At 45.1% G+C, this 12,335-nt stretch overlaps 1 protein-coding gene across 5 annotated transcripts in view; it reads right to left on the bottom strand.

Annotated features, from left to right (window-relative positions):
* STIM1 (stromal interaction molecule 1) overlaps positions 1-12,335 on the bottom strand; it is a 104,372-nt gene that overhangs the window by 12,777 nt on the left and 79,260 nt on the right. For 3 of the 5 annotated variants that reach the window (XM_064505273.1, XM_064505275.1, XM_026117607.2), the window contains exons 8-13: positions 12,150-12,327; positions 7,578-7,745; positions 6,183-6,283; positions 5,571-5,806; positions 3,301-3,381; positions 73-139 (exon numbers count right to left, since the gene is read on the bottom strand). In XM_064505273.1, the coding sequence (XP_064361343.1) occupies positions 73-139; positions 3,301-3,381; positions 5,571-5,806; positions 6,183-6,283; positions 7,578-7,745; positions 12,150-12,327 (831 nt within the window). The remainder of the gene's footprint in view (positions 1-72; positions 140-3,300; positions 3,382-5,570; positions 5,807-6,182; positions 6,284-7,577; positions 7,746-12,149; positions 12,328-12,335) is intronic. The other 2 variants (XM_064505276.1, XM_064505277.1) reach the window with 1 other exon arrangement.

Raw genomic sequence — 12,335 nt, 5'->3', positions numbered from 1 at the left:
GAGACTCTGCCTGCCAGGAAATGGGCAGGCTGGCCCAATTCACTCTGGCCTTGCGCATAACTCTCTACCAACCTCTGAGATCCGTGGGCATGCTGGGGGTCCACGAGGCGCTGGCGAACAGTGCTGGGCAAGGCAGGAGCTGTAAGGAGAGAAAAGGAAGAACACTGAATGCAGATGGAAAAGGACCTGCACATCAAATCAGCGAGGATGCACTGCACTAAAGCTGCCACCCCAGGTCAGTACTGTGCGTGACAGGCACCATGCCTTCTTTCACGAGGACATTCGCTTGGGCTGCTGCAGCCATCCCACCATGTGTGCTATCAGTTATGCCGATTTAATGCAGAAGAAGCATTAAGTTGGTGCTACTGCTTAACATGCTAGATTAATCACCAGCCCATTAGAATCTGCGCTTGACATTCCTGGTACAGGTGCTTTCTGAACACCTTATCTGATCTTGCTTGAAACAGAAACTAGCTGCAAGGTCCCTCCGACCCAACTTTACCACCCAGACTCCCTTTGCAGTCAATGTGAAGAAGTAGGTACTTGCATGGCATGATTCATTTCACCCTAATACAGACATCTAAACTGGTCTGATGCATCATGCCCTGGTAGTGCTATTTCTCTACACTGCCTAAAAAAGGAGCCTAGGGTGATCAGTTCAGACCTAGGCAACTAAGGTCTGTCAGGCAAATACCACCCTAAGAACACAACTCTGCTCCCGCTCCGAGGGGTTTTGTGCCAGCGTAACTCTTGGAGTAACGCACAGGAACGTGGGACCTAGTTCAGTGCCACCTAACAGCATGGCTGCTCAGGGCAGCTGCACTTTGTGTTCAAGCGCAGGAAAGCTGCTGTGCAGATGCAGGAACCTCTCAGCCTTGTACCCTTTCTACCCTGGCTAGGACACAGGGCAGAGGTACAGTGCGCTATATCTTAACTGGGTAGATACTAGCTTTCATCATGCTACACACCTGAAATTACAGCTCTGATCCAAAAGTGATAACATTTGGTCCTGGTCTGTTTTAAAATTAAGTTTCCTGATCACAGAGATGCTCAGTTTGAAAAAATATTTTTCTTTAATTGGCAATTCATCTTGGTTCAGTGAACCAAATCGGACTGTTTCCCTCAGTGCACTGTCACCAGCTAGTTAACAGATTTTAAGATCAAAATAATCTTTCTGGCCATCTAGTCTTACCTTTCAGGTAACACAGGCCAGACAGCTCAGCCCATTATGTCTGCATCAAATCTATACACAGAGCTGCAGCTAGGGCATAGCCCTTAGAAAGTCAAAAGGGAGGCACCTCTCCTTGGAAGGAGATTTCTGAACAGTCATTTAGATTAAGCAGAGTATTATATACATCATTATTATACATTGAAACCTATGCATCCACTAGGCTGCATCACCATACTGCAGACAAAAGTGATTCTGGTTATATTCAACCCACTGCCTGTAATTTCCATACAAGATGTTCTTTCTTTTGCAGGAGATAAGGTGTTCAGGATTGTATATGTGCGTAAGAAATAAATGTAAAAATGGTTAAAAAGGTGAATAGACAGAAAAGCTGAGAAATGAAGTAGAGGGAGAGCTCTTTCGGGAATCAGAAATCACTGCTGTAAAAATCACACGCCTAGGAAATACGGATCTCCTGAAGCTCAACAGACAGCAACCATTCATGTATCTGAAGGATCATTGCTGGGACATACTTCAAGTAGAAGAAGGAATAAACAAGAATAATTCAAGCAATATTGCTATTTGCCCATTCCCAAGGTTAATCACAGTTTCTTTCAGAGGGTCCCATTGCTCAGGTTCACGGCTTCTTCGCCTTTACTACACTGCCACATGCAATCTTTTCGCTAGAGCTCTTCTTGCTGTCCATTTTATATTTCAAAGTTTTCTTTACTAATGGCTCCAGAGCTGAAATGAAGTGAAATTGAGCCCTATGGAATCAAGGTGGAAAAAAATCCCTTGCTCCAGCGGGGACTGCAAAAAACTGATTAGAGGAGGTGAAAGGCAGAGTGCTAACGAGGCAGAACTGGAGGCGGTTCAAGCCATCCTGCTACGACTTTGCAGCAGCAATGCTGCTGCCTAAAGCATTACAGACAGGAATAGCACAGCAGACCCCCGCTTGCCTGCTGCTGGTCAGCATTCACACATATATAGCTCAGAAGAGGAGTCTCATTTTGGGAGGCTAAGGAGGATTCAAGCTCCACAGAATAATTAACCAGGGGATTATGGGTTTCTGCTATGTGTTTCTGTCTTTCCATCTTGGGACATGCTTTTTCCCCTAAGGGTTTTTTTTCCAGGTATTATTCTCCTTATTTACAAACTTGACACATTACAGGTATGTACCCTCCTTTTGCAGGATTCACCTAGCTCTTGCAATAAGCGCAGGATCAAGAGTTGGGACCTTGCTTCCACTGCTGCGGGGCCTTGCACAGCTACAAGGACAGCAGGCCCTCATTTCACACAAGTATGACTTTACTCCAGGCACTGCAGATGTGTGTAATACAGGTTAGCCAAAGAATATGCTCATAATCTTGAGGAAGACTACTACCACGCAAGTCCTGAACACTACCAGTTGATAGCCTCACCTGCTGCCGCACATGCTCCTCCACCTCCATCTCACAGAGGCCTGTGTTATGGCAATAATCCTCCTTAGGGAAAGTTTTCCAGCTGAAAATACAGAGGCTTCTTTCTGCGCCTCCGAGCCCGAGTGTGCTGTCCCTGCGGCCCCAGGATCAGGGCGTCAGGGGACACATTAGCATAACGTGTGGCATTGCTCAATTTATTTAAAGACCCACTTGAGAAAAGTCCTGAGACATGAGAGGCAGCACAACGGCTAGCATTCCCTCCACCTCGCAGTCCAGGCATGGGGAGGGAAGAGCATCCCGTTCTGCCAGGAGCCCACAGGAGCAAGGCAACAGGGCTTTGTAAAAAGTCACCTGCTGACAAGGAGGAGGAAGAAGGCTGAGAGCAGGAACATTAAAACCTCCTGGACCAGCCTAAACCCTAATCTCTTCTTTGGGGACAAAAACAGATGAAAACAATCCTCCAACTATCATACTTGAATATTTCTTTAAATCCAAACCAAAAACAATGTGAAGAGTACAGGTAACTGTGATTCTTCTTCATCCCAGCAGACTCTGCCCCGCGGTTAGTAAAGATGCTGATGTCTCAGAGAAGAAAGGTATACGAATTAGTTTTTCGTGCCAGAAAGTTGGAAAATTTGCGTATGTATTTTAGTCCAGAGAAAGGGCAGCAGGTAGAACAACAGCAACAACAAAAATCAAAGAGAACCAAACCAGGGTATTTCCAGAGGGACTGATCCTCCGAGGACAGAGACGAGCGATCACTGAACCTGCGCCCAAAAAGCCAGGCTGCATCTGGGATTGGCCAATCAGGTTTGAAAGGGAGAGAGAAAAGGTTGATTTACAGGGAGAATCATCACTGGCACTTAGCAACATTCCCAACACATCCAGGGAGGAAAAACATTGTTTGTGCATAAAAACTGCTTCAGGAGAGAAGCACAAAGAAAACACTCCAGAGGAGAGCGACAGGGACTAGCAAATGCCGCCCCATTTGGGGAACTTGGGTGCCAAGGCCTTGATATACCAAGCTGTCGCTCACGGTGAGTCAAATCCGCGTGGCTGCACCGAGGAACCCAGACTGGTCCCCGTCCACCGGACTGACTGGAAGTGCAAGCGCTCGTAGGCAGAAAATCTCATTCTTGCTGTCTCTAGCAAGGCACAAGACCTCACGCCAAGGCTCACGTGCTGGAGGCTGTGCTCCAGGCTTTCTCCAGGGCTTTTCTTTAGGATATCTCTACTTCACTAACACTCAGCTTGCATCTTTTCATGTTTGTTGTTAGAGCTGTCTAGTCTTGGCTTTTAATTGTAACTGATAATCACACAAAAAGCCTGGTAAGACAGCATTAGCTGTTTGATGCTTTCAACATTGCCTACATGCACCCAACCCCATAAAGCCCCGTGTGTGCTGAGCTCCAAAAGCCTGCACGTACTCTGTGCCTCCTGCCTAAACCATATCCCAGTTTAGCCAAGCTCTCGGTGCTCCATCTCCATCCCCTCCCAATGCCCTGTGCCCACCCCAGCACCTGCCTCCAGAGCCTTTACTGCCCGCAGGAGATCTGAACAGAGCCTCAGACCTGAAACCATCAGGGAGGAACGGTGACAGGCACATACAGGCATCTTCTGCAGTACATACAGCCCATCCTGAAGACTCCTTCCCTTCCTCCTCCCCACCTATTACCCCGTTAGACAGACCTGGTTTTGATTAAGTTCTCACTAGAAAGTGACCCCAATCAGACATAACCGAAAAGGCCACCGCAACTAATACTGCCAGCACTGGCTCCTCTCTTCCCAGCTCAAGCTCAGCATGGTATGCTCTAGCTACACGCTTTTCCACAGACCAGCAAGACCACTGCTATCACACAGCAGCTTTCCAGAACTGCAATACAGGCCTCCCATTCTCTTATGCAATAGCTAGAGATAAGAAGCTGTATTTGGAATGCACATTTTTGAGAGATGCAGGACCATGTGTGAATCTGAGTCAATTTAACACGGGAACTGTAGTCGGGACTGATTCACAAACCTGTTCTAGAGAGGGAAACAGCCCTCATTTAATCCCAGAGCTCAGCAACTAAGAGAGTCACAAGCGTAAGGTGACCCAAGCTCGATCCCTTCCTCTGTCTGAGATTATCTGAGCTCATGAGTGCAGGCTCATCCACTCTGCCCCACCAGCACGCTCCTTCCCTCCTGCAGGAGTCAAGGCACCGCGTACACAAATAGTCACCGGTAAAGAGGGAAAGAGCATCCACCTTGGGGATGAGAACACACACAGGAGATGGGACACAGCGGTTTCAGTCTTTGCTCCAGTAAATGTTCAAAACTTTTTTAAAGGTAGGTGGTATCGCCAGTGGAGACTGCTCTTCCCCATATAGAATGGCAAGAGACAAAATTCAAAACCTTGCATGAAGAGGAGGTATCTTCAAGTCTTTTTCTGTCCTGAGCCAGTGCTCTAACTAAAGGGAGACTGGGGAAAAGCACTTCGTTTTCCTCTATCACTTTTGTGACTCTAGCCCTCTATATCCTTTTGTTTTTCTTGTAAATGTTTGAATTTGGTGTGTTGAACCTAACAGCGTACATATTATTAAGTGATATTTTTTCTGGCTTTCACGTTGGCTAAGAAAAAATATATATTTAAGCTTATCTGTGATTAAACAACAACCCCCATGCCCCACTCCACCTCCTTTTTCTCTATATTGCTACCATAGTGGGAAAAATGTCCAAACAGATATACACGCAGCCCTGATATATTCTAATTGCGCAGGAATTAATAGGCTCCAAACAACCACAGCAGTGGGGGTCTGGCACTAATGGATGCTCCTGGCCCTTAATGACTAATAATTTCTCTTTGATCATTTAAAAGCCAACTTAGCTATCCTAATTCCTCCTAATATATTTCAGCTACTTTTCTGTATCTGTCACATCTTGCAACACTCCTCAGCACAGCAGATGTGGGATCTCACTGTATGTAGCTCACACGGAATACCTACACTGTATGGACATGGGAGACACGAGCTCTTCATCCAGATCATCCACATCATCGGTCATGATGAAGTGCGAAGGGGTGGGCCGAGGGGTGCCCATCCAGCTGGGATCAATATTAAGGGCCGACGCCAGCGTGTGGATGCCGGGGTTGTTGACGATCTGGAAGCCGCAGAGCAGCTCGATCTGCTGCCAGCGATGCAGGCGTTCCCGGAGCGCAGCTGTCACCTCACTCAAAGCTTGTCTGAAAGGAAGGTTCAAACCAGGGAAAAATGTAGGGAATGAAGGAGAAACACAATAAATTGTCTGAAACGGAGAGTCTAGTGGCTCAGCTTTGTGTCCCAACCCTTGAGACATCTTTCATTCCACATATGGGAATACAGCAATGACCTCTAAAACCCCAGGGGATAATTGCGTGGAATACTGCAGCCTCCCGACTCCTCAGGAAAGGCCGTTTGGACAGGACTTTTAATTGCTCTGCATAATTATGATTTCAGTTTTACACACACAAAATTAAAAGGGTTTTGGCTAAAAGGAGCAAGTTCAATCCCAGTAAAATAAAGCCATAGAATCATAAGAAGGAAGACAGAAACGAGGGAAAATACAAAGTAGATACTTACTTTGCAGTCAAGATTTTATGATCAACATCATCTAGAGATGAGCTGTGAGCAACGTGAAATGTTCCAAACAGGGTGTTTCGCTTCTTTTTAATTTTTTCAGCCTGGAACATTAACAGAAAAAGGTCACAGGAAGAAGACAACCTTATGTTTCCTCCAGGACAAGAACATCCTGAATGGGCTAAGACAGAAATAGTCCTGCAGCTGTTTTCACGCATGTAAGTAGTACAAATTGTCATTTTACTGAAGGATGAGGTTCCTCCTGACATGGTGGATGAGGAATTCACCAGCAGCAGAGTAAGCAGGTTGCGGGTTTCAAGCTCCTCCTTGGTCCTTCTCCTGATTTCTAAAAAGTCTCAGGGAACTGAACCAGCTACTTCATATGGTTAATGACTGTCTTATAAAGCCTTGTTTTGTCTTTCTCATGAGTAAATTATCACAGGAATACTGTTAATGCCCTATGGGTCTTTTTACCTTCTCTTTATGGTACTACATATATTCAAACCTAAACTCTCCACAAACAGACCTTTGCTTTACAAAATGTAGTGGATTAACTTGAGACTTACAGGAGACAAACCAAGGCCATGAACACGGTACCTGACACAACAAAAGGTAAACCGCTGAAATGATAAAATGTTCTTAACAAAAACATATAAAGACAGACAAATTTTTATGTGCTGTCAGCTCTGACTGCTGTAAATGTCCATAGAAACGAATACATGTTACAACAGCTTCCCCTGCAGCTTGTTATTTGGCAGTTGGCAACGGACGTTTTCAACAACTGGGAATGTAGGAATGACTCATAAGTACAAATCACATGCACATATTAGAAATTTTGTTGCTGTGCAGGTAAAGCACCTAGCAAAGGGATTATTCATAATCGGTGCAAAACCTTCTGCTTACTGGTTACCCACAGTGCTTCTAGCACTGACAACAGCCAATACTCTGCATCCTTACAGGACTTCAACCTACAAAAGATATACTCAAACGCCTGATGGGCATGCCCTCAGTCGATCCCGGCAGACCAGTGACAGGTAATTGCTCATTATCACTTTCAACCACCTACTTGCACCTTGATAAAAGTTTATGCTGCACTTTCAGAATGCAAATTTAAGGCATTAGATATGATGAAGCAGAGAGCCATAATCACATACTATCATCAGGATATTACACCATGACTTTCACCTAAGAAAATTATGTAACTACAGGACTTTGGACCAATTTTTTCAGCACTGCTGTGAGATCAGGGTTCCTACATTTTACTGCAGTACAGAATGAAGATGAACCTAGAGATGGCTCACTGAAAGAGGAGGGAAAGCAAGAAGAGAACATGCAGAGAAACAAACTCCCCACTGCTGCAATGGGAAGGATCCAGGATAAAGAGACTGAAATTCTCACCCCTTCCTTGGCCACTAGAAGTTGCTTCTCCGCGTTCTGCTTCTTGATGTTGTAGTACTGAACTTCCACTTCGTGGGTCAGCTGGAGCCACTTCTGCAAGGCCTCTGGTGCAGCCCAGCTACAGTGAGACTCCAGCTCCTTCTCGGCGTTCTTCAGTGCCATGCGGACCTAGGAGAAAACCAGCCAGCAGCAGCGTTACGGGCAGCAGCGGAGGAGACCCCCTTCATCCCGGTCAGCGCTCTTCAAGGCGATGCCACAGGGCAACAGCTGGTTGCAAACCCAGCACTTCGAATGCACCAGAAAGAAAAAAAAAACAAGACTCCATAAAATTAATCTTATTCCTAACAGAAGCAAAGGTCAATCTGCAGGGCAGCATCCTGGTGCTGTGACCAAGGGAATAGAGAGCTACAACACGTACTCTCTTCGTGGCAGCTATCCAACGCAGCAAACGCTGCTGCTTGAGTGACTGGAACAACGTTCAGCACTGCCCTCTCATCTTAAAGCTGGGCTCCCTTCTGAAGTGGCTCTCAAAAATTTCCAGCCAGTGCGATGCTCTTCTGCCTCACCATTTCAGCTCGGAGGGAGGTTAAGCAGGGTGTTTATTCACTGCTGATCTGCTCTGTCTCTCCATGTCTGTTAAGACAGAAGGCCACATTCTCCTCTGCCTCACAATGCCACAAATCATGTGTAAATCCATTGGAGCTGACAGGATGACACGGGAGTTAGTCAAAAGAGAATCAGGTAAGTATATTCACAGTTATTATCTTCAGCCTCTAGAAATCTCTACAAACTCCACTGCCTGCCTTCTGATCTGCAAAATCTACAAATCCAGCTCCTCCTAAAGCAAAATCGCTGACAACACTGCGCAGGCAAGTGCCTTTTCTCAGCACAGTTACTGAGCCAAACAGAGGGAGCTTGTCAAAAGACAACCTTCGCACTGGAGCAAGACGATGAAAATATTTAGACACAAAACATGTGCTGCTTGGTCAGGGAAAGAAATAACGCACTCTGGAATCAGCAGTGACTGCAGCTTTCTGAAGGACTCTCCTTCCACCCCAGCCCAGGCTCCTCCACATGCTTATCTGGCTGCAGGGTCATTACAAAATTAGAAGAAAGCGGGTGACAAGCAAGCTGACGATACCAAAAGCTTACACACAACTATTTAGTGCCAGAAATCATTAAGGATTAACACGTCTCTTTTATTATACATTATGTGGAGGGACTTTATACATATTAAACCTGACACAAGCCCTGTGAGAAGTTAACTTGTTTCACATCAGAGAAACCAAAGGATGACGACTGCAGCTCAGACTGGTGTAATTCTGGAACAGGACACAAATGATGCAGCTCCTGTCGTTTGACTGTCCTTCAATCACAGTACCTCAAAGCTCAGAAGGGATATACGTGTTTTTACGCTGTACAACAGACTTTTTTTCTGCTAAAAGCAAAAATGCCGACCCTTAGCACCTCCAGATGCTTTCACTGCCATAGCAAGCCGTAGCCCACAAATGCAGGACTTCTTAAAAGCATGTGGAGTCGGGAGGACAGATCCAGTCACGTCACAGCTGGCTACGTGGGCAGAGCCATACACCTGTAGCTGGGATAACGTCTGGAACGCTTTGCAAATGTCCCGTTTTTTCTTTCTGTTCTTTATGGCCTTGATTTAAAACAACACATAGTGAATGCAAGTTTTTCTAGTGACTCGATCGGATGCTAAACCAGGCCTTCTCTAACGTTCAAAGCATGTTTGCCACAACTATGTTTATCCCTGCCTTTTGCTAAAAAGGTGCTAGTGCTTTTCCATTTTCCAGACTGCACAGCCTCAAGCTTAACTCAGAATATGCACTTTTTAGAAGACCATTCAAACTTGGATCTTTTTCCTTAGTGTGCTATTTAGCTCAGTTCCATTTAAATCAAATCTGGCTTAGGTGTAGTTTCTAGCACGTCAAAAGCAGCAGGCTGCACCCAGATGCTTCAAAATTTCATATTTTATCTTGGAGTACATTTGTACAACCCATCTTGGAGGTAGCCAGGAAGAACCACACAAAAGAGGTCAACTACTTATATCGGTGATGTGTGCAATTTAGTTTTGTAAATAACATTGCCTAAATCATTCATAAAGTTACAAATTCAGAATCGCAGTTCTCAGGAAGGCCTTAATTTTCCCCTCTGACATCAGCCGCACCAACCTCTTCTCCTGCTACACGCAGAACTCTAATTAGACAGAAGAGTGTCTGGGGTTTAGGAACAGTTAGAATGAGCAAACATGAAATCTGCCACTACGTATTTAGAGTAGAGGTGTGTTCAAAACATATATGGGAACAATGTGTTTATGGAATTATGGCAAGGGAAGCAGTGCAGAACAACAGCCAAGGACAAGTGGTTGAAATGAGCCATCATACAGCAGTGTTCAGAACAAACACTGCCATTTCTGCAGAGGGGAAATGATACAGACAGAAGTTATATAGGAAGCCTATATTCTCCTGCAAAGATTTCTAAGATCCCATTTTGACCACTAAGAGTAACAAGTGCTCAGAATCTGAAGCGCAGGTTGGGGTCATGGTTTGGGTGGAGTATGGCCTGACAAGAAGAGAAGACTGGTATAAAAGAGTCCAATCCCAGTAACATATTATTTTTTAATCTCATAAGCTGGACTCCAGTAGGAGATTTCAAACCCTCCAGTATCTTTTTAGCAATAACTCTCAACAGATGCAAGAGAAGCTCTTATTTTATTATTTACTGGGACCCCAGAATATCTTAGAGTCTGATGAGTTTTACAGTCAGTGGGAGTGACTGGTTAATTGTATCTGTGGTCTAAAGTTCACTGGAATGGTGATTGTGTTATAATCACACAGTGTGGGTCAGGCGGATAAAACCAATACTCACCCTTTGAATGCATCCCTCACGAAGGCCTCTAAGAAACAACAGAGTGGTTAAGTCATCTCTGGCTTTTCAGGTACAACAAATGTAAAGTGGAGGAGAAAAGTGAAATGGATGAGACTCTACCTTCTCTGAAAGCCAGCAGCAGGTCAGGGGCAAGGTCTCAGAGTTACAAGAGAAAGGTTACATATCCTTATTTAATGGCCTACAATACAAAATGACTGAATTTCTTTTTATGTGAATACAGAAGTCCAAATGCATGTTCTGAAATGGAGCTCACTGAGTGTACAGACAAGTCTATATGACAAGTTAGGAGGAATGATCTTGGATCAAGAAAGCAAAGCTTGCAAAAGGAGTCTGTGGATGTCCGGACTGTTGGTATTCCATGCAGGAAGGAAAGAGGAGAGGAAATTTGCTGTTTGTTGACTACCTGTATATTCCAGGCTATACTGCCCCATAGTTCACTGGTTACCTGAGGGCCAGGACAGATGTTTCTCCCCCTGTCAATGGAAACGCTAGAATCTTGTTTCATTTGCTTCCCCGTCCTCCACGGTGGCATAAAAGATTGGACACAGGCAGGTGGAAGGATATGCTGATGGCCTAAGAGTATCCAAGGTACTTGCTTGGCTCAGGCAATTCTGGCTTGCACAATTTCAATTTAAACTGATCTATAAATTAAAGTCAGATAAGAATTTTCCCTCAGGTAAAATAGGAAGGAGCAATTGGAATTGTTTTTGGACTTCCTTTGGAGGTTTGGGCAAAACACAGTTTTGAGGTAAAATTCCTAGATGCTTTATTTTGTGCTCTGCTACTGCAGACAGATGCCATTAGCAATATTCTTGATTTCCATTATTTCTCTACAGTAGATTATAGCTTTTGTGCCTTTTATTATAGATCTCAGGGTTTTTAGGTGTAGGATTGGAAATTCTTCTCTGGCTTCTGATAAGTTATTTTACGATGCCACACAAATGTTCTGTATATCCTTCTGCACCAAACACAGGTTTCATTGTTGCGAGCAACAACATGATATAGATGTTTATATATAATCTTTCCAGGCCTACACTTCAATGTGTAACTTGGGGACTTATGGCTAATGTTTTGGGGATTTGCATATGAACTCTAACCTTGCTATACAGATCTAATCTGGTGCTTTATTTCCTTGGAAATAACAGGAGTTGGCCTACACTCACGGTTGAGCTTGTACACCTCTGATCCTCAACAAAACATGGTAAGAACGACCAAACTTATTCTAAGTCGCTCCTAAAACCATGGATAGATACAAGAGAAAAAAAAAAAAAGAAAGAGGGAGCTTATGGTTTGGATTTGGGGTTGAAAGGTGCCAGAAGGCTGCAGTTACGGGGCAAGCTCAATACCTCTCCCTCCGCAGGGGAAGCCGAGGCGATGAGAGGTGGCAGCACGTTCACTCCTGAGACAGCACCCGTACAGTCCCTGCTCACCACGCACGAGCAGCGCCGCTGCATATGCATCATGGGGGAAGTAGGATGTGAAGCAGTGGAAGAAATACTTGGTCCTTTTTCTCCACCAAGGGGAGTGGAAAAGCAAATGTGGAAGAGCATTATAAACAGACCACCACCGGATTCCTCAGAAGGGTGAAGCCGAGGGAGCTGCTGCCTACTGTGCTTACTGGCATGTCTTGTATGTGAGCGCATCCACGGTCGCCTGAACCCTCACCTGCTCCAGCTCTTGCTCAGCGTATTTTTGTCTGCTCAGCTCGTTCTCTGTGCCCTCCCGCAGCTCTCGGAGCCGGTGAGCCTCCTGCTTGGCAATGCTGATCTCATCTTGAAGTTTCTTCTCCAGGTGCACCTTTTCCACTTCCACAGAGCGATGCTCTTCTTGAGCTTTCTGCAGTCTGCAACA

This window comes from Dromaius novaehollandiae, chromosome 1 (genome assembly GCF_036370855.1).
Source record: "Dromaius novaehollandiae isolate bDroNov1 chromosome 1, bDroNov1.hap1, whole genome shotgun sequence".
Taxonomy (NCBI): Eukaryota; Metazoa; Chordata; class Aves; order Casuariiformes; family Dromaiidae; genus Dromaius; species Dromaius novaehollandiae.
This window is presented reverse-complemented; position numbering and strand designations above follow the sequence as displayed.